The 18,444-nt window shown below is 37.8% G+C and overlaps 1 protein-coding gene across 3 annotated transcripts; it reads left to right on the plus strand.

Moving 5' to 3' along the window:
* Positions 1-3,361: 3,361 nt before the first annotated feature.
* Positions 3,362-6,321, plus strand: neurod6a (neuronal differentiation 6a). Of its 3 annotated transcripts, none has more exons than XM_056738463.1 (2): positions 3,362-3,487; positions 3,913-6,321. In XM_056738463.1, exon 2 carries the CDS (start codon positions 3,923-3,925, stop codon positions 4,916-4,918), a length of 996 nt encoding a protein of 331 aa, XP_056594441.1. In that variant the 5' UTR covers positions 3,362-3,487; positions 3,913-3,922; the 3' UTR covers positions 4,919-6,321. The 3 variants fall into 3 exon arrangements, with proteins under 3 accessions (XP_056594441.1, XP_056594440.1, XP_056594442.1); XM_056738462.1 differs by having other exon boundaries at positions 3,363-3,487; positions 3,884-6,321; XM_056738464.1 differs by having other exon boundaries at positions 3,369-3,487; positions 3,887-6,321.
* The last annotated feature ends 12,123 nt before the right edge of the window (positions 6,322-18,444 follow it).

An 18,444-nucleotide genomic window follows, 5' to 3' on the forward strand; every position in this document is an offset into this window, starting at 1 on the left:
GCCCATCAGCAGACGTCTACAACTCTCAAAAGACCATCTTTATCAGAGCTAGTGATCTTAGTACTTGTGTGTGCGCGTGTGTACGCATGCCACTTGACGTGTGAACATCTACATGCCTACATTTGCTGTCTTCGCCTGGCATCGCGCAGACCTTAAATGTGCTAATGTGTTTGAAATCACTGGCAGACAGCTCTTGTCAGGCGAGTGTTCCACATGAGAAGGGGCCAGTTCTCCACTGCTAGTCTGCTGGGTATAAAGAAGGTCTGTCAGGGGAGCTTGTCTGGCCCAGCCGTTGCTTTTGTTTTTTTGTTTCTCCTTTGCTCTTTTTTTTACGTTTCAGGTCTTTTGCCCCGTCCCACACTGAGCGTGCGCTCTAAATGTTTCATGCAGGATAGGCCTGCCCTCTTTCCTTTCTGTAGCACAATGATTTATTGCCCAAAAAGACCAGAGAACTAATTAACAGAGTAATTAATTAATATGAATTTGCATATTTGCATTTGCAATTAGTGCAGTCAAGTGATTAGTCTGAAATGAGGAAGTTTGACTCATCAGATGTTGGTGTGTGTGTGTTGAACCGGAAAGCCCGCCACCAGCTGAGGCATTTTTGGTGGGGGCACAGGAGAGACTCGGTCCGCGCGCGTGTGTTCCCAAACACAAACAACCAAGGGTTCATGACAATCATGCGTGACGGATCTGTCGCTGTCAGCAAACTGCATCTGTATGCATTGTTCATTATGTTTCCGTTGTGATGATAACTGCACATCAACCTGGCAATCCCAACAAAACTACAACAAACTCCATTTCACCAACCCTCCACTTCACTTGATCGCTCATGACTAATGCACGTACCGAAATTGTGCTTGATATGTAGCTTTCGCTAACGGGACCAGTCAAATTTGTCAGCTTCATTTTAAAGTGGCAATTAATCTAGTTCATGAACAGGAAGGTGTCGCATGTCGTTTATGTAGCGTTTTTTTGTGACTGTCCTTCAGAGAGGGATAAATGCACCTGGGGGACATTAAATGAGCTTTTGGTTTAAATTATAAATATGTGTGTGTGTGTCTACAGTATGTGTGAGACAGACAGAGAATCGGCACAGGTTCAGCAGGATCTCTCAATGACAATGGAAAACATGGGTGTCAGGTCTCAGCATGGGAAGAGCCAAAGATCTGGACAATTACTGCTACAAAATACAGCCAGATGTCTGAGAAGTTCAGGTCGGTGGGCTGTATTTGTGTTTATTTATTTTGCTATAGTTTTGGAAAAGAATTGTACTCAAATGTACTTCTTTTAGGGGTAATTTTATAGGAAAAGTTCACGTCAAAATCAAAATGGTGTTATTTATTACACACCCACAATACATTCAACATGTTTTAAGATCTCCCGGCGTCTTAGGAACACAAACATAGATATTTTATGGACATCAGAGAGGTCCAGAAAAGTACTAAAGACATCGTCGAATTGGACCATCCGCTCAAGAATGGTTCATTTGAATTGTTTTGAAGTGATGAGAATACTTTTTGTGCGAAAATCAAAACAAAGTAACAAGTTTAATCTATATATTCTTAATGAAGATTGTTAATGATAATCTTAAATCTATTATTGACCTTATTAGTAAGTTTATTTCTTTTTTATTTAGCCTTGTTGTGCAAGCACTGTTGAGCTTGTGCATAGGCAGCAGCTTTTGCCAGAGGGGAACTGGAATCCCCTGGTTGGGCCTGGGTTCTCCTGAGTTTTTTTTTTTCGATTGGAGTTTTGGGTTCCTCGCCACCATTTGCATACTGTTTTGCACTATTTGCCTGGCCGGGGGGCTGCTTTAGAATTCCAAAGTTTTACATAATTAATATTGCATATAGGAACTTATAGTCCGTTTAATATTTGACCTGTGGTTCTCTCTCCTTTATCTCAAATGTGTGCTTTTACTGTGCGTGTGTGCGAGTGTGTTTGCGTTTGTGCAATGTCAATGTGTGGAAATATGTATGCATATTGAGTGTGTGGAGCATTTGTATGTCTGTCTTTTGCGTTTTCACCTTTTTCTTGTTTTTGCAGGTATATGATCTTAGTTGCTTTACTTAAAGTGTCTCATGTACAGCTGCTTTGTAACAATGAAAATTGTAAAAAGCGCTATATAAATTAAGTTGAGTTGAGTATTTTCCTCTGTCTTGTTAGTCTATGGTGCCCGTTCACGAAAGCACTTTGACCTTAGTACTTTTCTAGACTTTGACAACAACTATAACCACTGTAGCTTAGTGGTAAGAGCATTGCGGTAACAACACAAAGTTGTGTTAAAGGATAAATGTATAGGTTACTGCAATGTAAGTCGCTTTGGATAAAAGCGTCTTCCAAATGCGTAAATGTAAATATCTACGAGGAGGCCTTGAAATCTTTCAGAAGTCTCTTAAACATCTTTATTTGTGTTCCCGAAGATGCCTGGGAGGTCTCCAAACATGTTGAATGTCATGTGGGTGAGTAAAAAATAACACGGTTTTGATTTTGAGGTGAACTTTTCCTTTTAAATCAATCTATTCTAATTAACTTTTTAAAATTGATTGTATATTTAGATTCTTAAATAAAAGTGTGTAAGGGGGTTGGGAAGGGAGGGTGTGAGTTAGAAGGTGTTTTAACACAAAACAATCATTATCTTCACCTGTGCAAATAAAACTGTTCATATTCTAAGAACAAATGTTGACAAGGCCCATTTTGTTAATACCGGACAGTAAAACAATGCTAACACTGTCAGATGATTATTCATTATTAAATTATTTATTTGTTCGACGCATTATTTTTTCATTACGATCAGATGGAAGGCAAAACTAAAATTGGCCTATATGATGACAGACATTTCAGTCTCAGTCATTTGGCAAACGCCCTTGAAGAGATTGACCAGCCAAACACGAGCCATCAATCATTCCATACTTGCTGTCATTTAACAGTACAGACCAATTTCATATATTTTCCATTTTTCACAGAATATCTTATGTAAATTTAAAACGGTTTGTTGTTTGTAAGTTGCTCAGGCCATTATTGCATTGAAATCAAAAGATTTTTCTTTAAATCTTATGGTTCCTTTTAAATGAACTACAAGACTTGGAAAATAGCCATGTTTGAAACCGCCACATTGTACTGTTTGTTCAAGTATCTATTTTCAAACCAATGCTATTGGATTATTATACTTGGTCTTTTATTTAGGCTGCTTTGTGGTTTTGCAGTCGTACGCAGCTCCAGGCACACGCCAGATGATCAGGGGAGGAATACAGGTCCTCTGGGACCGAGTCATGTGACCAGCCCATGCCACGTGACGTCAGCGGCAGATGGCATGGGTACCAGCTCTGGCAGTTGGCATCAGTGTCATTTCTCTTAGCGCGAGACAAGGAGAGCAGTGGGGAGGTGAGAAAAACGCACGAGCTGTTCACCTGCTAAAATCCGAGCTGAAAAAAGTTCAAAATAGGAAATATGAAAACCGTCATCTGACGCCATCATAATCCAGGTAAGAATTGAATGTTTTGTAAGGGTAAGAATAAACATTTATTCTATTAGATTGTACGACTATGCCTGCACGTTTTTATTTTTTTGTCTTAAAGTCTTTCATTTTAGAGATCTGTTGCATTTTCACGCATGAAAATACATTTGACAGAATTCAGGGTTGTATTTCTGTGCGACATGTTTGCATTGCAGTATTTGATATATAATGTTCAGATTAATGTGTGAATTTCTTTGATTAAAGAGTCAACATCACTGTTGTATGCTGTCACTCATGAAATTCTGTCGCACTTGTCGACAATTGATGCATCATTTTAACGTTTCTGTATTTAATGTAACATTTAAGATGTTTTATGTTATTAATGATTGATTTTGATTGTTTTTTTATTTCTGAATGATTCAGAAGATCTGTAATCTTCTCCTCATTCGCAGTAAGAGCACAATGCTGACTCTGCCATTCGATGATCCTGCCATAATGAACAGTCAATTTGGGGGAAACTTTTCACGGGACTGCATGGGTGAAATGAAGGTCAATAAACAGGAGCCGTTCAAAAAGGAGGAGACCCTCTCCCACATGATGGAGGACGACGATTCGGAGAAGGAGGACGAAGAAAGGGAGGACGGACAAGACGAGAATGGTCTGCCGCGGCGCAGAGGGCCTCGGAAAAAGAAAATGACCAAAGCTCGGTTCGACAGGGTCAAGCTGAGGCGCATGGAAGCAAACACAAGGGAGAGGAACCGTATGCATGGTCTGAACAATGCCCTGGACAGCCTGCGCAAGGTGGTTCCCTGCTACTCCAAAACCCAGAAACTGTCAAAAATCGAAACTTTGCGACTGGCCAAGAACTATATCTGGGCACTTTCTGAGATCCTGAGCATGGGGAAGAGGCCTGACCTTCTCACCTTTGTTCAGACTCTTTGCAAGGGGCTCTCCCAGCCCACCACCAATTTAGTGGCCGGATGTCTCCAGCTGAACTCGAGGAACTTCAACTCGGATCAGATCAATGGTGAGGCTTCCTTCTCTGGTAGATCACCCTATGACTCCATGTACACTACCTATCACAGTCCCGGTGTGGTGACGCCCTCTGGACACAGTAATAGCGCTATAGATGCCGTTAAACCCTTCAGGCCGTTCAACTACTGCAGCTCCTACGAGTCTTTCTACGAAAGAGTCTCTCCGGAATGCGCAAGCCCTCAGTTCGATGCTCCCTTAAGCCCTCCTATTAACTTTAACGGGATATTTTCCCTTAAGCACGAAGACCCGATCGATTATGGCAAGAGCTGCCACTATGGCACGCGTTATTGCGCGGTGCCACCGCGCACCTCCACCACCCAGAGCGCACGGGGCTCCTCGGATCTTCATTTCCCATATGACGTTCACCTCCGCGGCCAGTTTTACCCGGTGCAAGATGAATTAAACACGACTTTTCATAATTAATGAGAGAAAGTCAAATGGGCCTTTAGTGGGTATTGAGTGAAATGCAGGACTTTCTATCGCACATGTATAATTTATATAGCCCCTCTCTGCGCTGGGTTTGGCCCATCTGATGTTTTATTATTTATCCGTTTTAATTAAATGGAAAATGCGCTTACAGAAATCACAGTGTTCATAAGTGAATGTGTATTATTTTAAAATGCCCGAAAAAAAATGTGTATTAATTGATGGTGGAGAAGCCACTGAAGTGTTTCAGTCTTATTGGCATGTGAGTTTGATCTTTGTTTTCAGTGGAAAAAAATAATAAACCTGTATGAGTATTTATGAGTCAAGTTAAAAGGCAAATTTGAGATTTATTCAATTATTTATTTATTTATTCGTTATCAATGTTAATTTTTGCGGTGAGAATTTAGTATAAGCGGAGAGCAATAACTGCTTAGGTTGCTATATAAATTCAGTGTTTAAATCAAAAGCAAAATTGAATCATTTTTAAATAATCATAATTATTCGTTTATGGAAGTAAACAGAACAGTGCGAAGTTTATTTAATTTCAATTCATAATTACAAACATTCACAAACAAAAATAAATTGATTCATTGTCTGCTTTTGTAATATTCAATTAAAACTACGACTACTAATAAAATGACCACAATAATTAAGTGAAACTATTTATTTTCCGATAAAAGATGATATAATAAAAATATACAGGCTATGAATCTAATCCCTAAAAATGGTATAATTATGAAATGAATTAATAGCTGACACATTAGCGAGGTTCTTTGATTTTAATTTATGTAATTTAACTCTATTAATGTTGACAATCGAGTTTTGGGCGTCTTCTTTTTCAACACTTGTCACATTAATCTGCGCATAATTTTACTGATGGTTGAATTTGATTTGATTATGAAAGCATGATAATGGTGTTATATGCAACAGATTGTTTAACAGTCTGACTTTTCTCAAATGTGAAGTCGTCAATATGATATTGGTGGCATTGCGTACAATCTCGGAGGAATCACGTCTGTAAAAATGCAAATAAACCGTGCAAATTTCTAATGGAGAGGAGAGGTCTATGTCTTGTACAGTGAGCTCATGTCGGGAATACCTGCCTTAATATATTTGTTACAGATCATTTACGCAAAGTGATGGACGTCTTTAGTGGATTCGTGCATTCTAATTTCTTCACCAAAAGATTTTTGTGTTTACAAAAACGACTGAATGCTCTTAACTGGTCTTGTGCCGATTTGTACACTGTCAAGCTGTTTTGTACAGTACAATAAAGTTGAATTGATTGCAGTTCTTTCTTGAAATTACTATTCAACACCTAGCTAAAGAGTACATTGCAATAGAACAATCCTAATGGAAATAAACACCAAGTGAAATCAAATACAAATATAATTTTGTGTCAAAATAATAAAATACCAAAATTCAATTTCGCATTTCGTTCTTATATGCAATCAAAGTAATATACTGATAAAAATGAATGGACGCTTTTAAATATATTAAGTGTAATGTTTAAAAAGAATAATGACATACTTTTTAAGTATACAATTTTTAAGTAAAATATACATAGTTTTAAAGTAAAACAAAGCATAGACTGCTTAAAACGAGATGTTCCTTAGATGTTATCCAGTGTGGGTTTGGGAAAGTGAAGATAGTCAGGCTCCGTGTCTGCAAGTTCACAACCGACCTGGATGCGGGCCAGACAGCGACAGACTGCGGATCAGGAGTCTGCATCCCTGGATCTGCTATTCCCCCGGCGACTGTGCATTGTGATCCCCAGAAAAATCTGCGTGACAGCATTCAGAAGCAAGACAATACAGGGTACATCAAGAGGTTCAAAAAACTATAATTTTCATTAAAAAGGCTTGTCCATTATTGACAAAAAGTTATCGATATATTCTATAATAATCTATATCTGAAGGATGGATCATTTTCTAAAGCCTAACAAATTAAGTCGTAATGATTATTTCCATTTAATCACGCAGTGGTAAACCGACACCTAATGCTTTTGACAGGTGTGAGCATTACCTGCGCATTTACCGATTTGCCGCAGTGAGATTCTTGATTTGCCGTGCGGGGATGTTGAGGTGTCAGAAAAACCCCACAGTGGCGATATTTCACACGACTCGGAGAGAGGCAGAACATATGCTACCCTACAGACAAAGCTGCCATGAACGAGCAGTTGAGAAACGAGCATCAACACTTCGCTTTGCGGGTGTATTTGTGGCCGTTTAAAAGTTCCCATCGCGATGCTTTAGTGCGTTTAACACGATCATTGCTTTTATGTACAAATGAAACGTGTGATGGAAATGTTATAATGCATTATTCCAGCCAGCCCTGTTTTGTGTCATTTAAATACTTTTATTTCAGAAAAAATATAGAATTTACAACCGCTCTCAAAAAGTTGAGATTCTTTAAAGTTGTCACTGTTGTGTACTATAGTGAACAGTAGTCAGTGCCTGCATATGGTGTTTACACAGATTACACTTTCTTTATATCACATACTTTCTATTGTATTGTATTTATATCTTATGTTATAGGATAGAGTTTAATTGTAAGATTAGTCAATTTATTTTATTTACAGTTTAGTGATGAAGATCAAATCGTTGTTTTGCTTAAAGTTGTTTTACATGACACAATATAAAAATGTAAATGACAATTGCTCTGTAATATGTTTTTCTTTAAAGGATAGATAGCCCCAAACACTGTCATCATTTGTCATTCTTTTATTCCTCATGTCATTTAAAACCTCTTCATTCTGTAGAACACTAAAGAAGATATTTAGTGGTTTTGTGTGCATACTCTGTACAATAAAAGTCAATGGGTGCCAATGTTTTTTGGAGTAACCAGTTTTCTTCAAAGTAACTTGTTTTCTGCGGAAGAAAGAAGTTGACATGAATGACATGAGGGTGAATACATGATGGACATGACTTTTTGGGGTAAACTGTCAATTTGTTTAAAACCTTCATATCCAGTTCATTTGATCTTTGCACAAATCCCCAAATTTTATTGTTTGACCAAAATATGATGATCATTATTTTTTTGGGGTGAATATAGGCTAACAAATGCCTCAGCTGTACATTTATCATAACAAAAAAGACAAAACATTGCAGTATTTAGTTATTTAGGTATACCCTGCTCAACTGTGTGATAACTAGCCCCGGTATGCTTTTAGATGAATCACCGGCTATTGCCTTAGGCCTGTGTTTAAACTGGCTTATTCTTTAATTGTTACATACACATATTCTAAGGTTTTGAGATTTTTGTGATTTATAAATCTCATTTGAATGGATCCAAGTTGTTGTATTTTAGGGATGTTGAATGCATGGATGAACATGAGCCTACAGATGTGTGTGGGTGTGTTTGCATGAGTGTAAGCGTACATTTGTGTGTATGTGAAGTAGTACAATGCAACGTTCGTGACCACTCATGTGATTCTCCAGTCTGTGTTGTGGTGATGTCACCCCTTCTGTTCCAAATCCTACTGAGGTAGGATTCATATCAAATCAGATATAGAATGTTTAGCATGACATGTTTGTGTAATGAATCTAGAATAACAGAGTTTCTAAGCTCATATGCCGACGTGCTTCAGAGGGAGTTGTTTGACCGTACTTGTTAATAAAGGTTCACTCAGTAGAATTCTCTAACTCACACCTGAGAGCCTCAGAGACCATTTCTGGAATAAATAGCTTGTTAATAATATCAGTAATTAGGTACGAACAATGTAGAGCGGGTGTGATGTTGATGTATCTCCGTGAGGCACTTTTAACGGGTGTAGAAAGGGTGTTGTCATGTTAGTCCCATTCCTGCTCGCTCTATTCGTCTCGTTCCTCAAAACCTCCACAAGTCCCGGGTCGCAGATGGTGTGGGACACAGAATTTTCCTAATAATCTTTTTCTTTTCAGTTTTTTCATGCAGAGTGCTGGTGGCTTAGGGATTTCTCATTTTAATTAGAAGGTTTAAGGAGATAAACCCCTTTGAAAAGCGTGTCCTGTGAGAGGAGGTGCAGGTGATCCTCCCAACAGAAGCCTGAACCACGTCGTCAGCCAGCTTCTCATTTGCATATTAGATTGGTGTCAGGTTGGCACCCATCGTGGCTGAGACGAACACCCCTATTTCTAGACTTGGCATGATCTGTGCATATCCTGGCACGGGATGTGAATGTGTTTTCGGCACGAGGGGTTCGGGTACTTGATCTCTCTGTTATTATTCCGCCCTTACATTTGACCCAGGAGCTTAGCGGAGACTTGTAGGTCTGTTTTGTGTGTTTTACCTTGCGTGATCGATCGCAAAGTTGATTTTGTACGTTTATAACCTGACCCTCGATAGGTGTGAAGTCATTTGGATTTCAGCTGATTTTCGGCTAGTTGGCAGAGAGCGTGACATCAAGAGGCCCTGGAGCTCATAGATCTAGTCGGTCGTTAATGTGAATTTCAAAACCTAATATTAAAAATGTATGAACTCTTCCCATTTGGACAAATTATACGAAGTTTGTCTGAAGTAGATATTGGCTAATCACAGGCACATTTAGCAACCCTTAAAAGCCAAAGTTGGACAGTGAAGTCATTTGTATTCTGGGTTAAATCTAGACTAAATGAGTAAAGTTAATGACCGGCTCTGATAAATGTCTCCACTTGAACTCTTCTGCACATTTTAGAGCACCGATCAATTCAGTATTTTGTTTCATATGGATTGAGATATTATTAAATGCTTCAGGGGGTATTAAGGAATACGTTTGACCTAAAATTCTTCAACTATTCAGTCTGTGCAGTCAGCTATTACAATGAAATAGTAGTTCTGATCTACTGCTTGCTTCACACTGAGATTTATGGGAGACAAGGGTTTTTTCAAGGCTGAAAACAGATGCTCTAGCTTCTAGTTCTGTATTTTTTGTATCACATAAAATGTACAGATGTTAAGCATTTTATCTGTGATTTTCAGAGTTACAAAACATTACAGTAATTTATAAGTAACTTAATGACTAAATGCTGTTCGTTTTGGCGAAAACAATAAGCAGCATCACAATATGTGCTATGATGGAAATGTCCTTTATTAATGGTTAAAAAAGATGGCACATTGCTGATTGAATACAAAGAACACGTGCGACTGTCTCTGAATGCGTGTCTTTGTAAAATGGCACAGACACAAGGCACAAGGACCAAATGGTCTCTTGGCACTGGATTTCGTGCCATAAATTATCACTGCAGTTAATGGTGAAGAAGATCTCAGATGATATTCTCTCCCGTTCTGTTCCCACAGAGCCAACAGTGCAGCCCCAAGACACTCACAGATCTTGACCAAATTTAAACTCTAATAATGCACACAAGTTTTCAAGCTTTCACATACTGAATTATATTTTCAGGGTTATGTAATCTTGTTTTTAAAATGATATGATAACTAAGACTCTATATCTGTTCCTGAAGCACTTTGGGTTTTTATACTGTATTTTAACAATCAGAATGTTAAATGATTGTGAACTTCTTTATTCTTTCTTTCTTTCTTTTTTTGATAACTATCATTTTGTAATAGAATGGGTATTTGAGGGTCAACTCTATGCAAATAATCTTTAGTCAAATTAGCTAAGCAGGGAAATGTGGTCATCACTAAAAGGGAGCGAGAGAAACAAAAAGATAGATAGTATCTAAAAGTAAATATGCTCGATTCTAAATAGCCTCACATGGTTGAAAATGGAGATATTTTGTTGTCAGAGCATTTATTAGGAGTTGGATGTTATTTATTTCTGTCTGTGTGATTTTCTTTGCATGAGACATGCCAACACAATCTTACAGGAATTTGTAAATATTTGACGATTTGGCTAATTTATATAATCTCATTTGGACGTTTTAGTATGATTTGCAAATTACGTTAGGTTCGGGGTGGAGTTAGAAAAGGGAACATATTTTTTCGTTCGATTCACACTGTACGAATACATACTAATTAGCTAATACCGACTTCGTAAAAAAGTTACGTATTCCCGTGAGATCAGGTTGAACATGTTTATGTATGCATTGATATAATATCAAATGCCTTAAATGTTTATGATGGTCCTGAATTGAATTATACCAGCTCTGGGAACATTGTGGATACATGAAGCTGACTTCAACCAAAATATGTTTTGTTATATATTTACATTGCTTACACAAAATACATTTCATAATTCTGTAGCTGGAACTGTATCTCAGTGCTCACCAACACTTAGATCAGCCTGATGAAACAAACAGGACTTTTAACTCATAATACAGAGACGTAAACAGCGTATCCAAGATTTCCAGTGTCAAAGCACGTACCGTGCTGCACATTTCTCATTGTCTTATTGTGTCAAAAAGCAGTCAAACAGAAGCAGCTTTGCCTCCGTGTAATAAAGTGCCGTGTAGCTTTAAGCAAGTGTGCTTTCATTTCTCTTCTAACAAAACATTTTCAGATTCCATCAAACTGACAAAAAAAGTGTGAGAGGATTAAAAAAAAGCAAAGATGGTGAGCCATAAACAGGCAGACAGGTGTTGATGATGCAAATGATTCGGATGACAGATGGTTAGCGACTCAATCACTCACTGTGTGGATAATGGATAGAGGTGATCAAATCCCTCTGTGAATTTGGGACTTTCTTCAGAACTTTCTGCATTTATATCACCATCAAACACTTCCTGGGCAGCGCGGCTCCACTGGAGGGTGGAATCGATGTGCTGGAAAGTTCTGAAAGACTATTATGTCAGAAATGTTTGTTCTCTCTTTGCCTTCAGGTGTCAACTCATTATGCAACTCGCATACACAGTAATGAAGAAAAACAGATTCAACTTCCTGTGTTTAAAACTCATGTCAGAATATTCTAAAAAACATGCCAATGCATGCTGCGTTTCCTTAAACCCTCTGAGACGCCCTCGGGACATTCGGCTTTACCACACGCTGTTCCGAATCATCTCTGTGCGAAAGGTTTAGATGCAAATCAGCCTTTTATCATATACAAAAGCTGAACAAATATGGTTTGTTAAAAAACATCCTAAGAGTATGTTTGCGTTTGTTTATTCAAAATCTTCTTTAGGATATTTTTCTTCTTGAAGACCTGGAAGAGACAAAGCATCTCCTGAAGGCCAATTATCAATGACAAATCCATTCTTAATATTCTCCTTCTTATATTCCACAAAACATAATAAAAATGTCACAAACTACGAAAAGTGACATGCATTCACAGAATAAAATCTCATCTCCCTCAATTCCACTCTATAAAACTGACGAATGAATGTGTTGGGAGATGAGACTGTTTGAAACATAGCTCTCTAGAATATGTCGAGCATATGTTACGTACTAGAGCTCTAAACATCTTAAGATCTGAGATCAGGTTAAGCCTATGGGTAATTTCTCTATTTCAGAACGATTTTAATGGACCACTCAAACGTGTTTGTCAATCGCTGTCACTTCCTAATTGTACCATATGCAACGAAACGCAGTCTCTTAAATTTAAAATGACAACGAAATAAAAAATAAAAATCCCTCACCTTAATTTTCTTTCATCTGAACATTTCTTTGAAGCATTCACAGCGATGCAATGTAAAACCTGTCATCACGCTCATAAGTTCGTAAATCAACTCTGATGGATACGACACACTTTGAATATATAGACAGCTCCAATAAAACAATAGGAATGTCCACTGCAACCTTTTAATATTCTTATTGGTGTACGTCAAACGCATTTTGGGTTGAGCTTTAGTGCTTTTGTGGTTGATTTGATGTGTCCAACATTTTGTGTCCTCGCACCATTATGCAAATAACAAAAAAGAGCTAGAGACGGACCGATATATCGGCCAGTAATCGGTATCGGATATATCCTGCCAAACAAAAAAGGACAGAGAAAAATTATGTGTGCTCTGTATATAGAAAAAGAGAGTTTGGTTCCAAAATGAGGTAACTCGGTTTTTAGACTTTTTCAGAAATCAGTGCATTATTGTACAATTATTATCAATCAAACTGCAGTTGGTTGGTTTTGATTTAATAATAACTTACACAATAAAAACATGATAACATAATAAAAAACATGATTTTTGAGTTATCTCATTTTGGAACCAATCTCTTCATGTTAAGAAACATCACCAGTTTGATTATTTAGTAATTAATAACATTACAAAATAACATCAAACACAAATAAGTGCATCTCTGAAAACAAACATAAAAACATACTTTTTAAATAAATATTAATGTGCTTGTACTGCAAAAATGTGGTTGCAATCAAATACTTTAACACATAAATGCCTGCTTAGATGCATGTTTGCGTGTTTGTTTCACGTGAACTAGGTTGCGACGGTATCCTCGGGCCTTGTGTGCCAGTCTGTGCTGTTACACCTTGCTGCCTGTTAAGATTGGCCTGCAGAGACAGTGGGTGGCACTGTCTGCCAGCCCCAGAGAACAGCAAGCAGGGAAGACTGCCAACAAAATACCCAGGAGAGGTTGAAAGGGGCCGAGGGCAGACACACACACACACACACACACAGCCTTCCACTGTAGCTCATTACAGGGCTACCTCGACACGATAACACAAACATCACGGTTCCACAAAACCATATACCGCGGCCTGTTTGCAGATGATCCGGCGTGTGTGTGCATGCAGAAATCTGCCACTTCTTTTATTTTTCATTTTCGGCTCTAAATAGCAGTGGATGGTGGAATGTAAATGAGATGGTTATTACAGCAACGTTCATCAAGCCGGGCTGGAGAGACTTCAATAGCTTGATGAATATGCATGCAAATTTGTTAATTAAGTTAATTATTCTGCTGAAAATTCATTTGTCTTCCAAGGACTTTCTTGCAATGATTTTAACATGCTTCTCTCATTTGTCATGCTCTATGCTGTTAAAAAGCACTTTGGTCAACTTTTTTAAAGTTTGACAGTGTTGGAATGAGAAGGGAAGACAGGTTTTTTTGAAAAGTAGGATTTTTGTGGCAATGTGAGATTCTGCCATTCTGTCTTTTGGTTGTGGGGAAAAGCCAAATTCTTAATCAAACACTGCATTTTAAACACACGCAATACCAGACAACTGCCATATATGATGTGCTTCACAATACCTGTAAGTGTTTGCTAAAGAAATCAACGGTTTCATTAACATCAAGATTTTTGTCTGTCGCATTAGCATGTGCCTCAACACGCTGTTCGTTTAGAAGTAACATTGCTTAACAATTAAGGGAGATTTGGATTTAAAAATAGTGTGAAAAGCATAATTATTAATTATGATTTGTGTTTGAAACGCTGATGATAAAATGTTGTAAACAGCACATTCTGAAGATAAACACATCAACATGTAAATGTATTAATGACTGTTTCCGTAATTACTTTTAAAGCAATCTTAATAAAGAGTTATTTGGAATAAATAAGGCTCATTAGAATCTAGTAGAAGTGGGACAGTTTTACATCCTGAGATGTACAATAATAGTCTTTTTGATCAAGAAAAGTATTTATTTAGTCAATTAGAATATTAGGATAGCTGCCTCCATGCCAGTTTCACACAAAAATAAAATTCTGTCATTAATTACTCTCTAGTTGATACTAAACCGGTATACGTTTCTTTGTTCTGTTGAACACAAAGAAAGATATTTGAAAAATTTTCTGGGGCATCATTGACTACTATAGTAGAAATGTTTTTAACATAAGTAAATGCAGAACTCTTTGATTTCCTAAATTCCTCATAATATATTCTTTAGTGATAAACAGAACCAAAAAAAAGAAAACTATTTATCTTATATGATATCAATAATGTCCCAGAAATGTCAGTTACAAAACGTTATTTTGGAACAACTTGATGGAGAGTAAATCATGACATAATTTTAATTTTAATTTAAAAAAGAAGTTTTGTATTAATACGTGCATTGTTTTCTTAATTTAGCGTGGCTTCTTTTTAACCCTATTTAAGGGGCATAGTTTCAATTCAGCTTGCTTTTTTGGCATAAAAGGTGTTTTTCTTCTTAAAATAAGCATATTAAAAATAGCTTTAGTATTTAATTATAGTGAAATGAGTATGGATCAAATACAGGTCAAAAGTATTTGGATGTCCCCTTCTTGTAAAAAGTTTGGCTTGTCCAGTATTCCAATGAAAACAATTTGGTAAACTAAACCATATTTGGTCTTGTTGTGCCTCAGGTTTTGTTGCAAAGGTTTGTTAAAGGCACTTTGGTCTGTCTTAGCAGGACGATTCTGACTGTAATCCAAACATCACAAATCACCAAAATCACTTGATGTCATCATCCCAATCATTTATCTCACTGATGTTTGAGTGTTAATAGTATATTTTGCAATAAAAGTTGATGCAGATATATTACATAATATAGTGTATTATATTCTCTATAACGGATAATTTAACACTGTTCAGGTCATCAATAGTTTTGTTACACACAGAAATAAACAAAAGCACAATAAAACAACGAAGCTCCAAACATTGCAAATATCAAATTCCCAGTCCAAGGAATTAAAACGAGAACCTCGCAAATAGCTATTGTGTCTTCTTTCCAAGATTGCATTCTGTTCTATTTGTCCGTCTGCATATCCAATTTCTGACTGTGTCTGTGTATCCGTCAAGTTGTCTGTCTGTGTGCGACAGGAGGTTGTAAATCACTTGAAATCTTTCAGAAATTTAGTGAGCAGCTAGGCAGCTCTGCAGGGGGTCTTCATCTTCCCTTTCTCAAAACACCATCCCATACTGCAACAGACTGGGCCCAGCACATTCTGCAGCGGCTGGCCAAAAACACATTTACACACATGCACGTTCCTCATGTATGGAGCATGTGGAAGAGAAAGCTTATTTCAAACAAAGCTTATGAGTTTCCCATATTCTCAATGCATAATAGGAAAGGCAAAGACAGTTGTTTAAAAGGTCTCGGACTCAGTTTTTTAAGTTGTTTTTTGTCATTGCATTTCTATTAAGAAAGGTATTAGAACTGCTTTCAAAAACAGTATCTCAATTGAAACTTTTACATTTACACTTTTATCCAGTGACTTACAGTGTCCTTTTTAAACAGATATGTGTTCATACAACCTATACAGAGCATCATGAACACAATTAGTTGACTGAACGCATGTAGTTCACTGATTTAGTGCTCCAAACAAGCAACAATCACTCACACGAACAACACACTAAGCACACAAAAGGTGAGTGACTCCGAATGGCTGACTCCCCTTAGAGCTTGATTTTACCATGTTTTAAAGCAAACAAAGAAATTCTTCTAAAGCACAAAAATAGCACATGCCATAAATAGTAAATTATGCATTTTCATTACCAAATAAAATACTAGAAAAAAACATTATCCAGATAGGCGTCTCTCTACGTTAAAGAACAGTGCTATGTTGTACCTCTAGGCACAGAGCATTGCTTATAACAAGTGTCTCTACTCTCCTGCCAGTTTAATATTTAGGCCTTTTCGCTTTAACTTTACTCTGTGAAAACACGCAGGGTGTCCACAATGACCCACAGTCCCCCGAGGAACTGGGATAAAAATTACATGAGACATATCAACCATCTAGTCGGTTGTGTCTCACCAATTAACCCCTCTATATGTCTGAAAACCACACAAAGTGCAATTGTGAACTTTTGCTTGCATATGGTGCACAGACAATCTGCATTACTCTCTTCTCATATCTAAAAATGGATCACTCCGAGAAACATATTGTAGCAGCGCCAGACCGTCCGTTTCCCTGGCAGCTGGCGACATTGTGAGCATGAGCCAATGAAAACACATACTCCCCTGTTCCTTATTTTAATTGGGATATTTTAGCGCTATTAGCAGAGAAGGCTGTGTGTGCGTGCCACATCTCCATCCCCAAACACCACAAGCACCTTCGGTCACCAAACCAAGTAGGCCTAGTAGGCTACCATCTTAGGCCACGGGTGTCTTTCAAACGATACGTTCAATGCCGTGAATCCGGGAACTTGCTTGGTAGATGATGGTTGAGTTAAGAGTCGAGCACAAAAACTGGATAGATGCCATCGTTCTGAGGAGCTGCTGTTTTGAGGTTGAGTGTGTAAAGTGAAGAGAGGGGGGACGTTGAGGCTCTAAGGGAATCGCACCATATGTTATGTCAGCCTTCATTACAGTTTTATAGAAGCCTACAGTGCTTTGCTTTCAACAGAATATTTGATCCGCGTATAGGATGTGTCTGCTTAAAGATGTGCGCAGAAAACAGCTTTAATATTTGATACTTGTTTAATGAAATATTGCCAAGGAAGGTGTGCGCCGATATCAATTCTATATCGCCTCCTGGTGGATTCTGAAGTAATGGCATAGAGATTCATTCGCAGTGGCAGTCTTCTCAAAGGGACATTCTTATTTGCCACTTCTGCCCAATACCATTTTATTTATTTTGTTAGAATACTTATGGATAAAACAAGTGAGCTACATCAATGCATGGATCGAAACAACGAAGGTAGATTTTGATCATATACCAGGTATTGCTTTCAAATTAGTGTCAATTCACTGCATGTTGTCATTGTGACAACTCACCCAATGAAGTAACATAATATGGCCATCAATAGGGACATGTTGTCACAGAAGCTCTGTGCAATGTGTGTTTATGTTTTTTTCAATGCAATTACAATGAAAATGTCTCTTTTTGGCTTTTTGTAATCTTCAAGTTGTATGTATTCAGATACTGACTGACCGAACCAGCCCTGGTCTCCTTTTTACATTTACCTCAGTCCTCTTTTAACATAAAGCTGGTGTATATACAGTATGGTCTATATACGGCTCTGTTGGTTAGAAATGACGGTGTTATAAATGGGTGAGGGACAATTATTATTTATTGTTGATATCATGTTGCAGTTAAACACCGTCTGAGGCTGAATCACTGCTTATAGGTGAGCAGAGATGGTTGAGCGCTCAAGAATGCAATACCACGCAAAAAACAAGCACAGCTGGCTGGCCTCTGGCTAAACACAAAGCAAAATAATGGAATCTGCCGACTGCCAGACGCGCATTTAACAGTTCTGTCCAATTTCAAGCGTGCATGTGAAATTAATACATACTACACAAAGCAAATCCTTTCCTTTTCCATTTTAAACACACAATGGAGGCATACAACTCAGTGAGCTGCAAAAGGAATTTTATACTTATGAACATAACACCATAAAGATGGGGAAATAAAAGGACTGTCTGAAAAGAGTGGAGGGGAAGAACAGAGTAAAATGTTAGGGCGAAAGAGTGCTGATGAATCAGAGATATCCATCATTAACTCAGTGTGTTTGTCTGCTGGAGGTAATGGAGTGAAGCAGAGGATGGTGGACGGCCCCAGGCATCAGCACATGCGCCGTCTGTTTCCTTCTTTCTCTGAGACACCAGCTATTAAACTGCTGAAACCAGAACTCAGCACCTTAGTTTGGCCTACTACACCCTAATGGACAAACAATGTCTTTGACTTTGCTAATTTATATAAAGGCAAATAAATATAAATTATCTGTAGTTCGTCTGACACCATATTCATTAGTTTACCAAAAAGCTTATCTAAGAATAATGTTTTCAAAATAGGCATATATGTGCACAAACCAGTGCATACA

This window comes from Triplophysa dalaica, chromosome 23 (genome assembly GCF_015846415.1).
Source record: "Triplophysa dalaica isolate WHDGS20190420 chromosome 23, ASM1584641v1, whole genome shotgun sequence".
In the NCBI taxonomy this organism is placed as follows: Eukaryota; Metazoa; Chordata; class Actinopteri; order Cypriniformes; family Nemacheilidae; genus Triplophysa; species Triplophysa dalaica.

What these genes read in the sequence shown, in the direction of transcription:
- neurod6a (XM_056738463.1), top strand. Translation starts at nt 3,923, where the DNA reads ATGCTGACTCTGCCATTCGATGATCCTGCCATAATGAACAGTCAATTT.